The sequence below is a fragment of the Cervus canadensis genome, chromosome 17 (genome assembly GCF_019320065.1).
Source record: "Cervus canadensis isolate Bull #8, Minnesota chromosome 17, ASM1932006v1, whole genome shotgun sequence".
In the NCBI taxonomy this organism is placed as follows: domain Eukaryota; kingdom Metazoa; phylum Chordata; class Mammalia; order Artiodactyla; family Cervidae; genus Cervus; species Cervus canadensis.
Window position 1 is genome coordinate 37,938,506 of NC_057402.1, and position 22,748 is coordinate 37,961,253.

General features: G+C 47.8%; 1 protein-coding gene and 1 long non-coding RNA gene across 2 annotated transcripts in view; both read right to left on the minus strand.

Annotated features, from left to right (window-relative positions):
• The window catches only part of ADAMTS7 (ADAM metallopeptidase with thrombospondin type 1 motif 7), a 56,313-nt gene extending 48,062 nt beyond the window's left edge, over positions 1 to 8,251 (minus strand). Inside the window, exon 1 of the mRNA XM_043434532.1 lies at positions 7,906 to 8,251. Within this exon, the coding sequence (XP_043290467.1) occupies positions 7,906 to 8,005 (100 nt within the window). The 5' untranslated portion in view covers positions 8,006 to 8,251. The remainder of the gene's footprint in view (positions 1 to 7,905) is intronic.
• Positions 8,252 to 9,983: 1,732 nt separating this feature from the next.
• LOC122419733 lies at positions 9,984 to 22,541 on the minus strand. The gene is made up of 4 exons (XR_006262970.1): positions 22,177 to 22,541; positions 20,677 to 20,709; positions 20,209 to 20,265; positions 9,984 to 11,079 (listed from the first exon to the last, which is right to left on the minus strand). It is a non-coding gene; the product is annotated as an uncharacterized LOC122419733 (long non-coding RNA).
• Positions 22,542 to 22,748: the final 207 nt, after the last annotated feature.

The window sequence follows — 22,748 nt, forward strand, 5'->3', positions numbered from 1 at the left end:
ATTCTTAACCTTTTTCTGCCATGGACTCCTCAAAAAAATGTTTTTAAGTGTGTAAGATTAAATGTATAGGAATACCAAGGAAATTCATTATATTGAATTAAAGCTGTCAAAATAATTTAAAAAGTAGATGTGAAATCATGTGTTCCTTTCCTAATGCATTAAACAAGATCCAAAGGCAAGTTTAATAACTATGATGATTTCAAAGTAGTGAAGAGCATCAGCCTTATTTCAAGATACCTGCAACTGTATTGAGATTTAAAAAAAAGAAAATTTTTGTTTCTTGTCTCTATTGGTAGCTTACCTGTCTCCTGAGAAACCTGTATGCGGGTCAAGAAGTGACAGAACCAGATGTGGAACAGCAATATGGTTCAAACTTGAGAAAGGAGTACATCAACGCTGTATATTGTTACTCGATTTATTTAACGCCTATGCAGAGTACATCATGCAAAATGCTGGGCTGGCTGAATCACAAGCTGGAATTAAGATTGTTGGGAGAAACATTGACAACCTCAGATATGCAGATGATACTACTCTAATGGCAGAAAGTGAAGAGGAACTAAAGAGCCTCTTGATGAGGGTGAAAGAGGAGAGTGAAAGAGCTGTCTTGAAACTCAACACTCAAAAAACTAAGATCGTGGCATCCTGTCCCATCACTTAATGGCAAATAGATGGCAAAAAAGTGGCAACAGTGACAGATTCTCTCTTCTTGGGCTCCAAAATCACTGTGGACTGCAGATGGTGACAGCAGTCATGAAATTAAAGGATGCTTGCTCCTTGAAAGAAAAGCCATGATAAACCTAGATAGTGTATTAAAAAGCAGAGACATCACTTTGTCCATTTAGTCAAAGCTATGGTTTTTCAGTAGTCATGTACGGATATGAGAGTTGGATCCTAAAGAAGGCTACGTGTTGAGGAATTGATGCTTTCAGATTGTGGTGCTGGAGAAGACTTGAGAGTCCCTTGGACAGCAAAGAGATCAAACCAGTCAATCCTAAAGGAAATCAACCCTGAATATTCACTAGAAGGACTGATGCTGAAGCTGAAGCTCCAATACTTTGGCCACTTGATGTGAAGAACCGACTCACTGAAAAGACTGATGCTAGGAAAGATTAAAAGCAAAAGCAGAAGGGGGAGGCAGAGGATGAGATAGTCAGGTAGCATCACCGACTCAATGACCATGAATTTGAGCAAACTCCAGGAGATAGTGATGGACAGGGAAGACTGGCATGCTACAGTCCATGGGATCGCAAAGAGTTGGACATGACTTAGCAACTGAACAACAATTGGTAGCTAAATCAGAGATGCTGCTAATACTATTGTGATTTGTTGTTAATGTTTGTAATGGAAGGAAACACTGGATTTCACTTCAAGGTTAGAAAAATTAAAGATGTAATATAGTCTCATCCAAGTTCATCCTCTGAATTCTACCCAGGTCCCTGTGGCCATGGATTCTAAGTTAGGACACCTGCAGGAGATTCTCCAGATTGCTCCTGGAGAAAGCAGACAGACATTCAGAGAAGTGCAGAGACTAGCCTAAAGGCACACAGAAAGAGTAATAAAGTCTCTCAAATGGTTTCAACCTCCCAGTAACATCCTTCTTCATTCTCAGAGGTCTGTCTCTTGCTGGGTCTCAGTTTCTTCATTGCTAACATAAAAGCTATGACCAACCAAGACAGCATATTAAAAAGCAGAGACATTACTTTGCCAACAAAGGTCCGTCTAGTCAAAGCTATGGTTTTTCCAGTAGTCATGTATAGATGTGGGAGTTAGACTATAAAGAAAGCTGAGTGCTGAAGAATTGATGTTTTTGAACTGTGGTGTTGGAGAAGACTTGAGAGTCCCTTGGACTACAAGAAGATCCAATCAGTCAATCCTAAAGGAAATCAGTCCTGAATATTCATTGAAAGGACTGATGCTGAAGCTGAAGCTCCAATACTTTGGCCACCTGATGTGAAGAACTGACCCATTGGAAAAGACCCTGATGCTGGTAAAGATTGAAGGCAGGAGGAGAAGGGAGCAACAGAGGATAAGATGATTGGATGGTATCATTGACTCGATGGACATGAGTTTGAGCAAGCTTCAGGAGTTGGTGATGGACAGGGAAGCCTGGCGTGCTGCAGTCCATGGGGTCGCAAAGAGTCAGACATGACTGAGTGAACACAAAGGAACTGGACTCGATCAAATTTTTCCAACTATTTTGACCACTAGACCTAGTCTTCAAAAGAAATCTCACGTGGACACACACACAAAGAAGAGCAGCACTGCTGGGAGGGGCAGGAACCCCAGGGCTCACGCTCTTGTTCTCTCTTTTCCTTCTCCACAGTCCTCAGGCCTTAAAGTACAGGTAGGAAACTGGCCCATCTGAGGTTTGTCCCAGCCTCTGGTCCTGCCTAGCTCTGGGGCTTGTCCTGGCTTTATGCCCAGCTCTTGGGATCTTGGCTGCTCATGACAAAGACCCCTCAAGGCCACAAGAATGCCTGAGTGCCCTGCAGCTGTCCTACAGGGCTCTCTGTGTGGCTGCTGCTGGGGTGGGAAAGGAAGCTAAGTCCAGCCTGAAGTTCCCTCCAGGCCAGGCTGCAGAAACTCAGCTCACCCTCCAATCTGTCTCCTGCCAAACCACTTGAAGAGTGCGCTGCGTGGTATGGCCCCCTGCAGCCCCGCTGAGGACACCCCCACTGCCCACAACTGCCCCAGTGGACCAGACATTAGGGCAGTCCTCTAGGAGCATTCTCTGAGAGGCGGGACACAGGGTGGGCTGGAGTGACTTGCTCAGTGACTTTAGGGCAATTTTCCTTGTCTCTGAGTTTCAGGAGGGCACAAGTGCAAGGATTTTCCAGACTTCTCGGATGAGAATTTGTTAAAAACAAATTCCCAGGCCCTGTCCCAGACCCACTGAATCAGCATCTCCAGGAAATAGGACTGGGAAGCTGTGTTTTTACCAAAAGCCTCAAGGGATTGTTGTCATCAGGGAAGTTAGGAAATTCTTTACTGGACATAAACCTGGCTGAACATCAGCAGTACCTGGAGAGCTCTGAAAAACTGTAGCTGCCCAGGACCCAGCCCAGAGATTCCGATTCCATAGATCCAGGGCTCTGAGGCCTCAGAATCTGTATTTTTCTAAACCTTCTGGGGATTCTGATGTAACCATTTCAAGGCTGGCATTTGGAAGCCATTGGGCTGGATAGTTGAAGGAGACTTCTTGCTGTCTCATGCTCATAAGGGCATTTGGGAGGGCAACTCCACAACCACAGCTTGCAGATTTGTTTTTTTGTCAGTGTATTGATTAGGGGCAGGTAGTGGTTTGTTGGACTGGCAAAAATGTTGAACAGTTTTTAATCAGTTGCCAGTGTTTTTTTTAAAAAAAGGGAAAAAAATCACATGATTTTGTACAAAAATCTCAATTTTCAGCTTAAAGTCTTATCGTCCATCCATGTCAGGCCTAAATTCACACTTGTCAGAAGTGGCCCATTAGAGAGGGCCTGTGCTTTTCCATCTGCCTCAGTCTCTACCACTTCCTATGTGTTCTCAGCACTGCGGCTAAATATAGGTTGCCCTCAGCTTCACACTTGTGCTGTCTTTCATTCAGTAAAGAACTGAATCTCTAACAACAATGGGAAAACAAGGGCTGGGCCAAGAGGCCCTACGATTCAAGAAAGATGTCTTCCCATCAGCCTTGTTATGTTACCTGCCTGGTCCACGGCATTTGGTGTTGTGAGGGAGAGTTAAGTGCCCTAACGTCCAGGAAAATGTATAAGACACCATCCTAGCCCTGAGAATAAATAGGTGCAGGGCACTCATGATCCATACCCCTGGCACAGTGCTGAGGAAGTCCAAGAGAGGGGAGGGGACACCCCAGAGATGTATGGGGATGAAGAAGAGCTTTGTCAAAGGGGCCCATGTGAAATGTCCCCATGACATATGGGTACATATTTAAGCATGAGGATGAGGACAGCTTGGTGGCGGGTTATCATGTGATAGACCACCAGAGAAATAGGAAAAAGTCAGGTGAGGGGAACAAGCAATAAGAAGCTTGATCCAGGCATGTGTTTTGTGGAATGAGAGACAATGGAATTACAAAACAATGCAAAAGTGTGAGCGTTGAACACAGGTAGACCCGGGTTCAGGTGCCAATTTGGCTACTTAATAGTTGCGTGGCCTGGACAGTCACTTCATCTTGCTGAGCCTCAGTTTCCTCATCTGCTCAGAGTATCCAAGTCAGAAAATTTAAGGAGGGTCATGGAGCAAATAGATGGAGAATAAGAAAACAGTTACATGCCAAGGTTTTATTTTAAATGAATATTAAAAGCAGTTTCCAGGGCATGAACCATCACAGTCAAGGCTGCTAAAGACAAGCTGAAGGTATGGGGTGCTGATGCCAATTAGCCCAGAAGTGCTCCGTGTACCAGAAAAACAGAAGCTACATGGCACACTTCTAGGCAAGGGCAGTGTCCTCAACTGTGTGTGGGTGGGACAGGGCACTATGTATAAGACTGGGGAATCAGATCCTCTGGGAAGAGATGGCCCCTGAGTGCTCAACAGTGTCCCTGGGGAGGGATCCATGAACCTGGGGATATGCAGTCATGTGGAGAACCCCTGCTCTAGACCTTGGGAAATTATTGCAAGATATAAATTCAAGTGAGTTATAAAGAAGCATCCTCTTAAGTTCAAAAATATGATGGGGCTAAGTAGAAATATGCTGCAGGCGATAAGCATTAGAAATAATGTGCTCTATAGTCAGAGCGTCTGGGTCTGCATCATAATTTTGCCATCAAAAGCTGTGAGGCCATGGGTAAATTAACCACACAGTCTCAGCTCCTCCATCTGTAATATGGGCATGATAATAATCGTACCTCAGGTTGTGTGAGAATCCAGTGCGTCAATACATAAGCGCTTAGTACAATAGATGATAACACAAAGCAAATGTGACTACGTTATGACTGAAAATTAGCAAGAGAAGTTCTCAAGTATACTTAGCTATTTCCTTAAAAACTTGTTTTGCCTAATGACTTAATATTTTAATAAGAAATGTAAAAATATTAGTGCTTACAGGATGTTACCACTTTTACTGTAATAATTTTCATTTTCTTGCTTTATTCTGCATTCATTTTCAGTAGTCAATTGGTATTGTTTTGCCATTAAAATATTTTTAAATGAGGACAGAGTAAGTTAAAAAATAAACAACTGTTTCAGTGTCTCCGATAGCTGATGGCTGGTAGAGATCATGGTGGCTGAAACTACCACCACCCAGTGCCAGCAAAGGGTAATTGCAGGTTCCAGTCTGGTTTGTGGGTGCATCAGAGCTGAGCCAGCAGCGCTAAAGCTACTGCAGATGGGAACAGGGACTGCCAGTGGTTCATGGCTGAGTCAGTCCTGCCAGGAAGGTTAGTCGGTTGTGACTGGAGTGAGTTCCTGCCACAATGGGTGTTGAGTACTTTGAATATCACTGCTAGGTGACAGAACTGTCACCCTGGAACTTCTACCAGAGAAACGCCAACATAGTGTTTACCCTCACCTCCTTATCGAGTACCTGAGTTACAGTCCAGCTCTTCAAATGACCCATAGCTCATGACAAAGAGAAAAAATAACCAGGGTGTGTGTGACACATGCCCTCTCGCTCCAGTCCGTCTGCACTTGCCTGCATGCACGTGTGTGCATGCACACGCATACAGAGCTCACATGTGTGAAACAGTGTTTTGGTGGGCCCCTGCGCCAGTCCCAGCAATCCCAACAAGTCCCTTGGTTTGTTACATTTTTCTAAAAGTGAGGCCAAGATGTGCTCTTTGGCCTCTAACAGAGTTGCATTCAGTGGGCAGAGCACCCGATCTAGGTCCCCCAGGCAGATCTGAAGAAAATGACAAAGCGCTCAGCAGCCTCCATGTCAGGGGTCCCGAGTGGGAGAAGACCGGGGAGGACCTCGTGCAACGTATCTATAGGGACACTGGAGACAGACACTCACCTGAAGGGGGACCCAGATTAGATAGGAGGGGTGCCTGCCTTTCCTCCACCCCAAATGGCAGGTCCAAGTTTCAGGACACACCAAGGACTCCCTAATCTTATTGGGTCTACCTGGCAGACTCATAAAAACCACGGCCACCACATGGCAGTCTCTCTGCTCTAAGCGAAGCAAACACGTTCAGCATCTCACTTAATTCTCATAACAACCCCTGGAGGTAGATACCATTATCCCAGTTTAACAACATAGGCAAGCTCATACATGTGTCTGGCTTGCAGTAGAAGGGGACCCTGACCACGGGCACTGCCCCCCCCCCCCCACATACACATAACCTTTCTCCCACAGCTGCCAGGGAGCCTGGACCCAAGTTCAGGCTTCAGGGGCAATTCCCTGGGGCAACTACTTTCCTGCTCCCATCACCTGGTTCACCCTCATCGGTCCCCAGCTCTGGGGCAGTGGGAAAACACAGGCTTCACCCAGGTAGCCCAAGAGTCTAACCTAGCAAGTCACTCTCCTCTCTGAATCTGTCTTCTCATTTATAAAAGAACTTTCCATCACACACCTTGCAGGGTTGTTGTGGAGCTGATGAGAAATAAGTAGGGATGCTGGCACGTGGTGGGTCTCATTAAATATTTGCTCTGTCCCCTACACATTGGTGCTAGACAGGGAGCTTCCTCCCTAAAACACTGCTCCCCTCAACGGCTTTCATCAGCTGCACCCCTCAACGGTTCCGCGAACCTCTAAGATCTGGCTTAAATGCTCCCTACATTCCGGGCCATATGCTTTTTCAGCCTCATAACCACAATCCCTCTGCTGGGGAGGGAGGTCTCCCCCAAACCAAGCACGAAGGCCTAACCTAGCCACCCCACCCCCACCAGCTCCACCAAGCCCGGTTGGGCTGCACCCACCCACACCAACCCACCCACACCCACACTTCCCCCCACCTCCCCACACCCCCTTCCAGCCCATCTAAAGTTCATCCATCTCTCTCTCACACACACACACACACGCACACACACCCTTCCAGCCCATCTAAAGTTCATCCATCCTTTCAGTCCCTCAGCTCGGGCCCCTCCTCTCCTACAAAGCCTTCTTCCCGACTGCCTCGCCTGAACAGCGCTTCCCACTATTCGACCCGCGCCCTAGAGACCAGGAGCTCCCAGAGCGCAAGGCCAGGGGGTCCTCTACACCCTCCGATCCTAAATTCCCAGGCCGGACGCTCCAGGAGCTCCGCGGCCCGGCGGACCGGGACGGAGCATGATTCTGGACGCGGGCCAGAGGCTCGTCGGAGGCCAGCCGGGCGGGGCTGGGCGGGGAGAGCCAAGCCCAGGGCCGGGGAAAGAAGCTCCTTCTCCGCGCTGCACTCCCGGAGACTTCACACTTGGGGGAGGGGGAGGCAGGAAGTGCAAGGACCGCGCAGGACCCGGACCGGGGAGCCTGAGGACCGGGCTGGCTGCCTAGAGGCGGGGGACCGGGGCGGGGCGCCGGGGCTCGGCGGGGGACCGCGTAGACCTGCGACCCCGAGACTCCGCCCGCAGCGCCCTGGCCAGCTTGTTTTCCAGATGAGGCACACTGAGGAGGGCGAGAAACCGAATCCATCGTGAGCAAGCCGCGCTCCGTCCAGTCGCTCAGACGAAGAGATCCCCCGGGAGAGACAGACGCGCTCTGCTGCACCCGAGGTGGGGAAACCGGGGCTCGAAGAGCGTGTAAGAGGCTTATTCTGGCTATGGGCAGGGTGCGTAGTGGCGTCGAGGGCTGGGGAAGGCTCCCTGAAGGCGCGGTTTCGCTGCCCTAAGCCCATCCCGTCCCTATTACCAGGGGAGTGGGGGGCGACCCCTCCCGGCAGAGCCTGGCGGGAGCGGAATCTGCAGAGGTGAGAAGGGGCTGAACCTAGGCTGGAGAAGCGGGGAGGGGTGGCAGGGCCGGCCGGCCGGGGCGGGGCAGCCACCCACCTGGTGCAGATCCGTGGGCGCCCAGCGCCAGGACCGAGAGGAACAGGAGGAGGGGGCGCAGCAGCGGCGCGGGGCTTCGGGGACTCGGGCCGCAGGGCATGGCCGGGGCCAGGCGGCCGCCGGGCGACCCCTCGCACACGCTCTCGTCCGTCCCGTCCGTTCGCTGCCCGGTCCCGGGTCCGGCTCAGGACATGCCCGACCCGCGTGCAGCTCCCGGCGTCCTGGGCCCGGACTGCCTCCCGGCGGGCGGCTGCGCTCGGTCTGAGAGCAACAAAGGCTGCAGGGCCCGCCCCCTCGGCCGGCTGCAGAGGCAAAGAAAAGACTGGAGAATGAGAAGAGGCGAAAGAAAGGAAAGGAGGGAGGGAGGGAGAAACGCCGCGGGCCCCCGCCCCGCCCCTCGGGCTCCTTCCCCCGCCCCCGGCCCGCCCCCGGCCCGCCCCCGGCCCGTCCCTCCCGCCCAGGCGCGGCCTCGCCCCGCCCTCGCCCCACCCTCTCGGGCCACTCCGGGCCGGGGCCGACCGCCCACCGCTCAGGGGCGGAGCACTGGGCAGGGCGCGCGCAGCGCCCCCCGACGGCCGGTAGGCCGCCCACCGGACCGAGGGCGCCGTCTGGCGGTGGAGCCAAGCAGGGCCCTCCTGTCCTGAGCCCGCCGGGGCCCCTCAAAGAATCTGGCATTTCTGGAATTTCTGCCTTGTCCCTAAACTGTGCTCGAGGTGGCGACCTTCGGTGCACTCAAGGGGCTGGGCAGGCTTGCCCTTCTAAAGAAGAGGGACGCACAGGCCTCGGGAGGGTCCAGGGTCTCCAAAGCCAGCTGGGGAGAGAGGCCCAGACTCTTCCCAAGGGAGCAGCTGTTTCCTACTTGGGGCAGGGTCCCTCAATTCCTCCTGTCCAGACTCCTTTCCAAGTGTGTTTGCTGGAGGGAAAGCACAGCATTTGGCCCATGGGCTGGAGCCCACAGACTCAGCAGGGGCCTCCTGGGAGCTTGGAGGCCAGCCAACCCCAGCCTCCCATGCTCAGCCTTAAACACCCACCATCTGTCCTGTGACCCCAGGCTTGATTCTGCTCCCTCCCGGTTTCCTGCTCCCTCCCTCGATGCTCCCAGAAGCCGTTCCCCATGTCAAAGAACACTCCCACCCTCCACCTTCTGCTTCACTAAACCTGGCCCTACCCTGAGGACCTTCACTTCTTGTTCCTCAGGACAGTGGTGGCCGGCTTTCTTCCCCTGACCAGTCTTTGTGTAGCCTTCTGCCGCCCACACACCTCCAAACCTCCACACACCTCCAAAGTTCCATCTCACATGCACTTGCCCTCCTTCTGGAAGTTCCCATCTGGCTCCTTCACCCCAAGCCCTGCTATCCTCGGGGACAAATGCAGCACATGGCTATACAGTTGCTTGATTTCCTCATCTCTAATGACCCGTCCCTCCACCTTAGCCACCAGCCCTCCTGGGCTCTCTCCTCCCTCCACTGCCACAGCCTAGGCTCTGTCACCCCCGACAGACCACTCTGAAGTCTCATGAAATCAGATGCCACACTCTCAGAGCACACCCTGATGCCTTTCCCATCCTCCCTGAATAGTCACAGTAATAATATGTGCTTTTCTTCCTCCAGTCTCTTGTCACCTGCCTCTTCCCACTCTCCCCGCTACCTGCCCCTCCTAGCTCCACTCACTTCCTTGCCTAGCTATACTCACTGCTTGACTTCTGGCCCTTACCCAACCACTTTCCATTTCTCCCCTGCCCCTAACAGCCATTGACCTTGCTGCAGGGACAGTTCACACCACATCCTGCCCCCCACCCCCCCAGGCTGTGCACCAAGCATCTGTAACTGGCACCCATGCATTTTCCCATCCTCTGGACACAATGGAGCAGGCACCTTCCAGCAGTCAGAGACAAAAGCTTCTACCAGGCCTCTCCAGGGACCTTGCTCTAGGTGTTCCTCTCTTTCCTTGGTCTCCATTGGCTCCTGTTCAGTTCAGTTCATTCACTCAGTTGCATCTGACTCTTTGAGACCCCATGGACTGCAGCACACCAGGCTTCCCTGTCCATCACCAACTCTGAGCTTGCTCAAACTCATGTCCATTGAGTCAGTGATGCCATCCAACCATCATTGGCTCCTGACCCTTAGTTTAAAAAAATTCTGGTCTCCTTCCTAGTAAAGATATGGATCATACCCCTCCATAAATGAGTGGTCCCTCTCTAGTTCCCACCCCACATTTCTGCTCTCTTTCTCAATCTAACCTTTCCAGGCAGTTATCTAGATTTCTCCTCCTCCCGTTTGCATCTCAGGCTCACCCCCTCCACCATCTTCCACCCTGGTGCCAGAGCCACAGGACCCTTCAAATCCTTCTCATCTTGACCTGCCCAATGCATTCTAGAAGTGTCCTCCCTCTCCACTTCTCAACTCCACTCTCATCCACCTGGCAGACCGCCTTCCCACAGGTGTTGAGTATTCACAGGGAACAAGAAGTTCACAGTCTCTGGAACTCTTTCTGGAGGAGGGCCACAGGCTAGTAGGCAAACATGTAAACAAGACCAGCTGCTAAGAGGAGCTATGAAGAAAATAAAACAGGGATTTTAGAGGGTCTACTTTCCAAGGGGTCAGTCAAGGAGGGCCTCTGGAGGAGGTGATATTCACCAGTCATGTGAGGGTGAAAGGGAAGAGATGGACACACACTTGGTGCATCTGAGTGAGACCTGTCTTTTCAGGCTCAGCTTATACATCACCTCTCCCAGCACGTCTTCCCCCACTCCCTTCTCAAGGTCCCCAGAGCATCTTTGCAACCCCCATCATGGCTCAAATCACACTGCATTGCTCTTGTCTGTTATGTCTGCCAACCCCACCACTGTGAGATGCTCAGGCCGTGCCTACTTTGTTTTGTGATCCCAGCCCCCAGCACAGCAAGCCCCAGAGATGGAAAGGATCTGGGGGGCAGGGCAGGACACACAGTCCTCCCTGCCTAGTACCACAATCTGCTGTCCTCGCTCCTCTGGGGAGCTGCCAAGGCCAAACACAGATTAGAGGCTTTTCTGAAAGGCAGCCTAGGAGCTTGTGTTTTTAAACCCATCAGCTGACAACAGACCTCACCTGTTTCCATCTGTGTCCCAGGTCCTGGCCTTTACTCTGTCCAGAGCCTGCTGGGCTGCCTTCATTTTAAGCCTCCTTGGGAACTATCCTGGACACCACAGGATACAAAAGGATTGTGAGGTTTAGTCCTGCCCTCATGACACAAATAACAATCCAACCAGAAAAATAAGGCCAGCCAACTCCAACCCTGGGGCGTAAAGTTTACATTTTGAACCAAGTAAGAGATTTGATATTTCAACATGTAATTGTTCAAAATGTCAAGTATCCTATTAGAGTCCCCCCCCCCAACCCCTGCCAAATCTTGATTGAATTAATTTATTTTTTAAATGATTGTTATCTATGTAGCCCAACATCTCTAGTAAGATTTTTTTTTCCCAGTAAGATTTAACTGAGTTAAAACACTACTAGAAACAGATGAAGCAAAGTAAGAAACTAGACTCATTCTACTTCTATATATTCACTTACATATTAATAGATCACTTAAAAATTAGCCAGTAGAGGATGTGTATTTAAAATCATAAATGAATAGATATCAATTTTAAAATGAAGCATATAATTTAAAAAAGTACTATAAAACCTCTACTTATCTGTCTAATGGAGATAGTGATTGCTACTGTAGTTCAAAGTTTTTTAGAGCAGTGATTCTCAACTGGGGGTGATTTTGGTTCCATGGAATCTTGCAATGTCTGGAGGTGTTTTTTCTTTTGTTTTTTTTTTTGTTGTTTTTATTGTCACAACTAGAGGAAGGTACTCCTGGCATCAGACAGGTAGAAGCCAGGGATGCTGCTAACATCTTAGAATGGACAGGTCAGCCCCCCACCCCCAACAAAGAATTATCCAGCCCAAATGTCAAAGTGCCAGAGTTGAGAAACTCTGGTCTAGATGATTAAGTAATTTGAAGGCACCTGGCAGAGTAAAAGGTCTTTTGTATTTTGTTTTATTTTGCATTTTTTGGTAAGGCAAGCACAGGATAAACATTCACACTTTTACAAACAGTGAAGAGTAACTCTTCCCTCCCAAAACTGACACCTAGTCCCTCGGTGCTCCTTCCCAGGGGCCATTATTATTTCAGTTTCTCCTGAACCCTTTTAGAAAAATTCTAGGCAAACACAAAGTTCCATTGAGTGCACATGGCGGCACAGTCCCTCTACACCTGGTTTTTTTCATTTAACCACATAGCTCAGAGATGGGAGATGGGCCAGCATCCTTACTCATGGACCTGAAGCAGCCTTATTTTAATAGCTTCTTAGCATGTGGCACATAAACCAGAATGTAAGCTCCATGGGGGCAAGAAACCTTTGTTTTGCTCACTAATAGGCTCTTAGAACAGTAGCTGACATACAACACACATTCAGTAGCTATTTTCAGTTATCCAAATAAATGGTTGACATTCCATCGTGTGTATATGTCACCCATCTCCTACTGGTGGGTATTTAGATTATTTCTCATCTCTTGCTGTGACTATCCTCTGTACATATAGGTGAGTACAACTGTTGGATAAAGTGCTAGAACTCGGGCTTCTGTCAAGGGCATGTGTGTTTGTAACTTTGATAGATAAGAACTGCCAAATTAAGGGCACAATTTTAGATGCTAATTTAGGGTACAGATTGCTAAACAGGAATGCCTAAAAAAGTGCTCCCTTCCATGGGACAGCAACTGGGCTGAGTAAGAACTGGCTTTGAAAATGCACAAGTTGATTGACTTGGAAAGGGGATGCTGAGTTGCTGCCATGGGACTGGTTAGCCATTGTTCTGGAAGCCCTGGAGACATGGGTGTTCTCAATATAGTCCCATAGTTCAAAGCACTGTGGCCTTTGCCTGCCAACTACCCAGCTTGGGAGGGGGGGGCCTGACCCCACACCGCCATGAAGGACAACGCCACAGGAGTCATGGACATTATCCACATGGAAATTTTAGAACTGTCAGTCAGCTCAGGGGACAAAGGTCCAAGAACAGCTTCCACTCTCGCCAGCAGCCATCTGGGCAGTGAGAAGGATGATTAGACAGAGGCGAATTGTGACAGTGAATGAGTGCTGAATCCCATGTGTTGGCACTATGCTTTCACATGCAATGTCTCACATCCTCCTCCTCCCAGCACTGGGGGTGGACATTATTATATCTTCATTTTACAGATGGAGAAGCTGAAGCACAAAGTCAGCTGGTTTGCTGAAGGTCCCAGCACCCAAGTCCCTGAGTACCTCTGCCTCCTGGATTGCCAGTTTGAGCTTCTATGCATCAAAGGATCTGCTTCTTCCTGGCTCCACCTTTGGGAGTTGTTTCTAAGTCTGCCAGACGGCTAGATGTGTGGGAACAGGCCACTTTCCCTTCACTAGAGAGTCACTGAGGCTTGCATTTAGGAACACCTCCCAACTGTCAAGGGACAGGAGCCATGCTGATTTCTAAAAGGACCCTCAGGAATGGCCATCAGATTATTTTCTGCAGTCAAATCTTGTCTTCACATCTAGCGCATGAACTCCCAGATGGCCAGGGCCCTGTCAATTGGACTGAAGACTAGCAGATCCCAAAACACTGTTGTGTGGGAGGCTGTATCCCCAGCCTGACATTTGCACAAACCTTAGATCTCCTACTGCCCCACACCGAAGCCTTGGCTGTTTTTCTTTTTCTTAAAAAATTTTTTTTTCTTCTTGCTATTGTTTTAGCAAGGGGTGTTCCAAATCCTTGTGCCTGGAAATAATTTGAAAACTTTTTATGCTTTTCTATTGTATTTATTGAGTTTTTGGAAGGTCTTTCTGTTATTTATCCTATAACATTTTTTCATGTATTTTATTAACTTTTGTACAGAAAATACTTGTTCCAACATCTAAAAATCAGAACCTTTGCTGGTAATAAGATCCTGGATAAAATAAACGACATGGGTCATTTTTCTTTTTTAATCAATAAATCATTTCACTACTTTATTTATCCAACAAATACTCACTTGTGCTGCCTGCAGTGGAGCTTAAATGAATAAAAACAGCATGATCCTTATTCTGACATTGCTATTGCCAATTTTAAAAACGAAGTTAGTTATATAATTTGGGGGTTAGAAGGATATTTTTAAGATGAAGTCGATAGCAAAATATGCAGGGAAAGAAGTTCATAGATGTGCCTACATCTATTGCTTTTCATAAAGCAAACATTTCTCCATATTTTAAAAGTCCCTAAATCCAACATCAAAAATCAAGACACCTAGAGAGATCAGAAGAAATAGAAAATTATCAAATAAATGATAGAAGAATCTTTCTCAGGAGTGAAGCACATGCATTTCTAGACTGAAAGAGTTTACTGGCATCCAGTACAACGGATAAGAAAAGACCCCTACCAAGACACACAGGTTCCTTGGTGGTTCAGATGGTAAAGAATCTGCCTGCATTGCGAGAGACCTTGGTTTGATCCCTGAGTTGGGAAGATTCAGTGGAGAAAAGGAAATGACAACCCACTCCAGTATTCTTGCCTGGAGAATCCCATGGACAGAGGAGCCTGGCAGGCTACAGTCCACGAGGACATAAAGAGTTGGACACAACTGAGCGACTAACACTTTCACTTCCGAGACACAACATCTTGATGTAGCAGAACTTGTAGGTACTAGAGAAAATTATTCCCAGAGGTGGGGAGAAAATGGTCACAAGGACTCTGTAACAGAATGGCACCAGAATTCTCTCCAGCAGCCCTATTAGCCAGAAGTCAACAGAGCAATGCCTTCAAAATTCTGAGGAAAGTGGTTTCCAACATAGAACTCAATTCTTGGGCTCTTGATCAAGTGTGAGGGTAGAATAAGGCCATTTTAAGATATTTAAGGTCTCAAGACATTTGTTTCCTATGATCTTTTTCTCTGAAAATTACAGGAGGTTGTGCTCCACCCAAATGAGGAGGTAAACTACAAGAAAGACCTGGGAACTAGGAAACAGGTGATCTGATGCAAATTACATTTGTCGGCAAAGACAAATTACATGTGTTGGCAAAGAAAGGGAGTCTCCAAAATAATAGTAAAGGAAAATGTCAGAATCACAACTGTTTAGAAGGCCAAGAGAGCCACTAGTCCACATTGGAGCAGGAAGTCAGAGATCCAGAAGGGAGGTCTCAAAAGAAATGAACAAAACCCAAAGAAATAGAAGTTGCCTTATGTATACACAAGAACCCACAAAGGCCTAATTGCAAACCATCTGAATGGACAATTCCAAATTCAGTGGTAAAGATAAAACCTGGCTTGGCTCAGATTAACTACTACTCTGGGCTGACTGGCTTTAGGATCTAGAGATGTTCTCAAGGTGAGCTCCACATCATGATGGAATGAGTGACAGGCTCTGCAGTCAGCTTGGTTGGGTTTAAGTCCTAGCTTTGCCTAGAACTGGCTGTATGCCCTTGGGCAAACTGCTCGATTGTTCTGAATCTTATAACCTCAGTAAGCGGGAGATCAAAACAATGATCTATGATATTGTGTCAACTTATTAAGTTGATATATGTGAAACTGCTTTGTAAACTAGTATTAGTACAGTGGAAGTTATCCAGCAACTTCTGCCAACCCAGCTCACCAAATTTTGCCACATTTGTCTGTGTTCCTCCAAAATTCCAAAGGTGTTGGTGTTAGGAGGTGGGGCCTTTGGGAGGTGACTAGGTCATGAGAGTGAAGTCCTTGTGAATGGGCTCCATGAAAGAGGTCCCAGAGAGCTCCCCCTCCCCTTCTACCATGTGAGGACACAACCACAATGAGAAGTCTGCCACCTGAAAGAAGGCTCTTACTTCACCACATTGGCATGTTGATCTTGGACTTCTAGCCTCCAGAGCTGTGAAAAATAAATCTCTGTTGTTTATATGCCACCTGGTCTATGATGTTTTATTTTAGCAGCCCAACTGGACAAAGACAGCCAATCTCCTGGTAAAACATACAGACTACTGCCCATGCCATGCTGATTTCTTGCTACTAGTAGAATACACTCTCCCACTCTACTTCAAGTGTGGCTTTTTGGACCAACAGCATAGGCATTACCCGAGAGCTTGTGAGAAATACAGCATCTCAGCGTGCCCCAAACCTGCTGAAATGAAATCTGCAGCTTCACCAAATCCCCAGGGGAAAGGTGGTCACCTTAAATACTGGTCTAACAGGCCCGAAACACTTCTCTTCCCACCAAACAAGCTGCAGGCTTCCCAAGAGCCACCTGGATTGGTTTATAAGCCAATTGCTTATTGCTTCTGATATTATATTATGAGGCATAATTAAATAGATAAACCCAAACCTGAGTACAAAGGGAGAGAGTTGTTTCTAGAAACCTAGGCTGGATGCTCTAGGAAGACATGATAAAGGAGAATGGTCTAGAATTACAGTTCAGTAGAGGAGGCTTCTGGGAAGGGTTTAATAGCTGGAGCTATTGCCTGTGGGCATACCTTAGGGGTCCGCCTGAGGACACCAGGTCCTCCTCGTTTGCCCTGAGTCAGCCCTGTACTTCCCCCACTACCACCACCCCCAGCATGACAGCTGTCCCCTGCCCTATCCAGGCGTTCTTTATTCCTGAACTAACACTGGGACACTTACACGAGGGATGCATTACATGAATTTTCTTATTAACCCTGGTGCAACCCCATGAGAGAAGTTATTACTATCCAATTTACGGGCAAGAAAAACAGAGACTAAGTCACTTTTGTGAGGTCACATGGTAACTGGCAGGGTACGACTTGAAAGGAGGTCTGCCCCCAGGTGCCAGGCTCCAACCATGACACTGTTGATAGCAACAGACACCAAGAGTTTAGGGAAAACACAGATGCTGCAGAAACATTTGAGAAATGTACATCCCCGCCAGCAATTAAACGGATGTAGATCCAAGCAACTGCAGAGCACTTCTCACCTGTCAAATCTGCAAAGGTTTTTGTTCTTTTGCAATTCAATTTGCATTTATGTCAAAGTAATATGTGTTCATGGTTTACAAGAGTCAAACGGTCCTACAGGCACACAGATGAAAAATAGCCGCCTCTGCCCTGGCTCATCGCACCCCCACCCAGGCACACTCTGTGGGAGGAAGGGATGCAATTCCAAGAGGTGGCCTGAGCCAGGCCACTCCTGCCGTGGCCTTCACCTTCTGTCCCCTCCACACTTCCTCTGGGCTCTCCAGGGCCTCCAGGAATGTTGCCCTGATGTTCCGCTGATCTTCCCAGTACAGCGATGCAAGGGGCTGAGTGGCCCAGGTTGGGAGTGGAAATGGGGAACCAGAGGGGGATACATAGCAAGAACCCAAAATGACCCACACCCATTAACACAGCCATCTGTAATCTCACTTGGGGTGGGTGGGAGGAGGGAACCATTCCAAAGGGAAAAACCACCACTGGCCACATCATTTGTAGAAAACTCTATGTGGAAGTGCTATTTCTTCACTGTAGTAACAGTAAAGAGATTTTATTTTTATTTTTTGGCCATGTAGCACAGTATATGGGATTTTAGTTCCCTGACCAGGGATTGAACCCATGCTCCAGGTACTGGAATTACAGTCTTAACAACTGGACCACCAGGGAAGTCCCAAGATAATTTTTTTTTTTTTAGGAAATAAAAATAAATATATCCCCAACCTGTCACCCTTTCCCACCAAAAACTACCTTCTCTTGGGTGGATCCCCAAACATGTAGGTTTTTAGAGTACTGTCATCAGCATCACAGGGAAAATGACAGGCTCTTCAGAGCGAGGTTTGGGGTCAATTCTGTGGGATCCTGTTCTGCTGTGGGATGTGCGACAAACCCCCTTTCTGAGCCTCCGCTCCCTCCTGTGTGAATGGAGATAACATTTCCTGCTTCACGGAGAAGCTAGAGGATGATCTGTGTAAAAAGCCTGGCATGGGGCTGAGCACATAGTAGCTGCTCAACCAGGAGGAAGGCAGCTGCCTCCCAGAAGCACCCTGGCTTCAGTGCTACCCTCTCCCCTGGCCCCAGCTAACCTCTGTGGGACACTCCCTACAGCCCTGAACTGGTAAATCCACCGCCAGCACTTGTCACTCACTGCCCCTCCAGCTCTGGCCTTCTTAAAGGCCCAAACAAGGTCTTCCCATAATCATAACCCATCCTACTAGGTGTACTCACAAGTGCTCACAGAATGAATCCTTACAGCCCAGCTCAGAGCTCATATCCCCCCACCCACCCTTCCTGCCCCTGCAAGTGCCTTCTGCCTCCAACTCTATCCCAGGGGCCCTCATTCAGTGCTGACCCTCTCCGCCTGAGCTCTCCTGTGACCTGTGGGCTCCTGGGGGTAGAACGGAGGCTGGTCCAGCTCTGTCTCCATCGCAGTGCCCATCAAAGGCTGAGCCCGCTGGGCAGGGTCCTGCAGGCCTTCATCCCATGGTTCTTTACTGACCTCCCACCATGACAAGGGCAGTGAACATGACAAAGGCAGTCCTTCCTTTCAGTGGACTAACTTTCCAGTGGAGGCAGATTTTTTAAAATGTCAACAAATACACAAACTCTGATTGTGACAAGCGTTATAAATAAAACAGGGTGATCATACAGCAGTGCAGATGAATGACCTACTGCTATACCCTACAGTATGGATGAACTTCACAGACCCATGCAGCCAGACACCAAAGTGTATACATGTGTGTTTCCATTCATATAAAATACTAAAACAGCCCAAACTCATCTGTGCTGTTAAAAGAGAGGATAGTGATTACCCTGGAAGGAAGCACAGGGACTAAAGGGACATGAGACATGAGGGGGCTTCTGGGGATGCTATTCATGTTCTGTTTCTTGATGTGGGTGCTGGTTACATGGCCGTGTTTGGTATGTGAAAATTCATCAAACTGTATGCTTATGATAAGTGGGCATGTGCACATGGATATTATACTTCATTTAAAAGTTGGGTATTTTTTAATCCTCGGGGGATGAGATGGAGACTTGAGGAAAGAGGTGGGACTTAGTGATATGGGTAGGATAGTCAGGGAGGACTTCTTGGAGGAGGTAACATCTGATATGAGACTTACGGGTTAAGAGTTAGTCTTGAGAAAAGACAGTCTCTTAAATAAGTGACTGGGAAACTGGACAGCATGTAAAAGAATGAAATTAGAACATTCCCTGAAACCATATACAAAAACAAACTCAAAATGGATTAAAGGCCTAAATGTAAGACCAAATACTATAAAACTCCTAGAGGAAAATACAAGCAGAATACTCTGACATAAATTACAACAATTATTCTTTTTGATTCATCTCCTAGAGTAATGGAAACAAAAGCAAAATAAAACAAATGGACCTAATTAAACTTAAAAGCTTTTGCACAACAAAAGAAACCATAAACAAAATGAAAAACAACCTATAGAATGGGAGAAAATATTTGCAAATGATGAATTGACAAGGGATTAATTTCCAAAATATGCAAACAGCTTATACAGCTCAATATATAAACCAAAAAAAAAAAAAAAAACCCCACCCCAATCAAAAGATGGGCAGAAAATCTAAAGAGACATTTTTCCAAAGAAGACATATAGATGGCCAATAGGCACATGAAAAAATGCTCAACATTACTAATTATTAGAAATGCAAATCAAAACTACAATGAAGTATCACCTCATACTGGTCAGAATAACTGTCATTAAAAACTCTACAAATAATAAATGCTAGAGATGGTGTGGAGAAAAGCGAACCCTCCCACACTGTTGGTAGGAATGTAAATTGGTGCAGCCAGTATGGGGAATAGTATAGAAGTTTCTTTGAAAACTAAAAATAGAATTATCATATGGTCCAGCAACCCCCATTCCTGGGCATATATTCAGAAAGGAGGAAAACTCTAAATCAGAAAGATACGTGCACCCAGTATTCATAGCAGCACTATTTACAATAACCAAGGCATGGGTGTGGAAGCAACCTAAATGTCCATTGACAGATGAATGGATAAAGATGTGTATGTACACACACACACACACACAGTGGAATATTATCATAAAAAAGAACAGAATAATGCCATTTGCAGCAACAGGGATGGACCTAGCAATGATCATACTAAGTGAAGTAAGTCAGACAGAAAAAGACAAATGTCATATCACTTATGTGTGGAATTTAAGAAACAGATACATATGAACTTATCTATGAAACAGAAACAGCCTCACACACATAGAAAACAAATTATGATTGCCAAAGGGAAAAGGGAGTGGGCAGAGATAAATGAGGAGTTTGGGATGAACTAGATACATGAAGTAGATGAAGTAGATACATACTACTATATATAAAATAGATAAACAACAATGTCTTACTGGATAGCACAGGAAACTATATCCAATATCTTGCAATAACCTATAATGGGAAAGAATCTGTAAAAGAAAAAACATATATATATATAACTGAATCACTTTGCTGCACACTTGAAACATTGCAAATCAACTATACTTTAATAAAACACATTAATTAACTTTCAAAAATAAAATTTTTAAAAAATCAGTCTTGGGGCAAACTGAGGAAAAGCACCCCAAGCAGAGGGCCTGGTGAGTGCAGAGGCCCAGAGACAGGAAAACATTTGGTACCCTGGAGGGACAGCAGAGGCTAGTGCAGGTGGAGCCTCACACAGAAGGGAGTGGAGGTTGGAGGGCTGCTAGACGAGATCCGAGAGGTGAGCTGGCCCCAGATCAGGAATGGCCTTATGATCAGGGAAGCAGTGAGGAGTTTATTTTAAATAAGATACAATGTCCTAGGGCATCACAGAGGCATGCTGTGATCTGGCTTACCTTCTGACTGCCATGGGGAGAGGAGATCCTGGGCTGAAGCACCCCAAAGATCATCCATGAATGAAGGAAAACAAGACATACATAGAGAACTCTTAGCCTGTGAGAACCATAAGAGGTTTTATAGAACGTTTTACAGACAAGAAAACTGAGGCCAGAGAGGGCAAGTCACTTGCCCCAAACCACAAAGCAAGCTAGTAGCCAGGGCAGAGAGACTAGCAACTCAGGCTACCTGACATTCAATGACAACTCCCATAAAAGGAAGAAAAATTCCTAGGCCACCAGGGCCCACTAAAGGGAAACTCTGGGAAAGTATGATCTAATTTTGCAAACTTTCTATCTGATTACCGGTTCATCTGGGCTCTGGCCCAGACTGTGTGCATACTAAGTTGCTTCAGTTGTGTCCGACTACAACTCTTTTCAACCCTATGGACTGCAGCCCGCCAGGCTCCTCTGTCCATGGGATTCTCCAGGTAAGAATACTGGAATGGGTTGCCATGCCCTCCTCCAGGGGATCTTCCTGACCCAGGGATCAAACCTGCATCTTCTGCATTGCAGGTGGATTCTTTACCACTGAGCCACAGGGGAAGCCCCCTGGCCCAGAATAGAACTGGGTAATTGGGTTAATTTCCTCTTTTGTGACCACTGGGGAGAGAATACCACTTGCTTCAGCTTCTCTGTCTCCCACGCAAGGGAGGTCTGGGAGTGAATCTGCCTGTGGTCACTGATTAAGGATAGGAGACACCAGGAAGACCTGCCCTCTGGAGACCACCTCCCAGCTCCTGGCGGTATGCTGTCCCAAAGCTCCTAGGAGAGCAGGAAAGAAGGAAAGGGCTCCTCAGAGTGGAAGCTCCAGACTAAAGCCAATGGGGGACTGACCACCATAGAGAGGGCCTACAGCAAAACAGGAGGTCAGAATGATGAGGAGAAGGGGGTTCTCTTAGCTTGATTAGTTCTCCCATGACCCTCACAAGAGGTTATCATCCTCCTCCTTTACAGGTAGGCAAAGTAGATAAATTAGCCCCAAGATATACAGCTGGTAAGTAACATAAAGGGGACTACGGTCTCCCTCTCTCCTGGGAACCCTCCCATCCTTAAACCCGACCACCTTCCTTGAGCCTCTTGCCCTAACACTCACTGAGTTATTACCGTGCTTCTTTCTTTTTTAATTTTGCACTTTCCCCTATATGAGATCATCTCAATTACTTGTCTTTATCTCTCAGGAGAAGATATGTTCCATGCGTCTTGCTGCATCCCCAGTGTTTAGCAAGGTGGGTAGCACATAGATGGTATGCAATTAAAAAATTCTGGAAGTACAGAAGGAGGTGGTTGAGGGAAGGCCTTTCTGAGGAGGTGACATTTGAGCCCAAGTGCTGAGAAAGAGCCAGCCATAAGAAAATCTGGCCATGGGAAGGAGATCTCGGGCACTTTGAGAACAAGAATGGAACAAAAGGGGAGAGGGGATGAGGAGTGCCCAACGCTAAAGCACAGCTAGAGAAATACCTTTACCAAGAGGAGTCCGGGGTTGGGGGACCGTTTAAGGGAGCAGGGCTGGAGGCAAAGAGACGGTCAGTCCTTGCTGTTTGGTCCCGATCAGCAGTCTCCCGTTGAGTATTTCCAGGCCCGCACAGGCTGAAGGTGGAGGGGTGTGCTGCTTCCCGAGGCGAAACTTGTCGGAACCCTTCTCCAGTCCCGAAGGTTGAACCTCTGCGGGAGGCGCTCTGTTTCTAGCGTTGCGTCTTCACTCAGCGACCCACGCACAGCCGCGACCCTGAGCCCAGGTGAATCACAGAAGCCTTCTCCTCCGACCCGACCTCCCGGACCCCAAATCTCAGCTTCCGGCCTCCACTCTGGCGGAGGGTCCTCAGTTCTCGAGGAAATCGAAGGTAAAGAAGTAGCCAATAGAAATACGGCCTGGAAGCGCTTAGGGCGGGGCGCGAGTGCAACTGACCAATCAGGGCAGCCTTCATCCCTTTAAAAGTGCTGCCGCGAGGTACTGAACACCGCTAGTCGCCCCAGTCTAGCCGCTGGCCTCGGAGTGGACCTGAGCAGAACCCTGCGCTCCACCAAGGGCG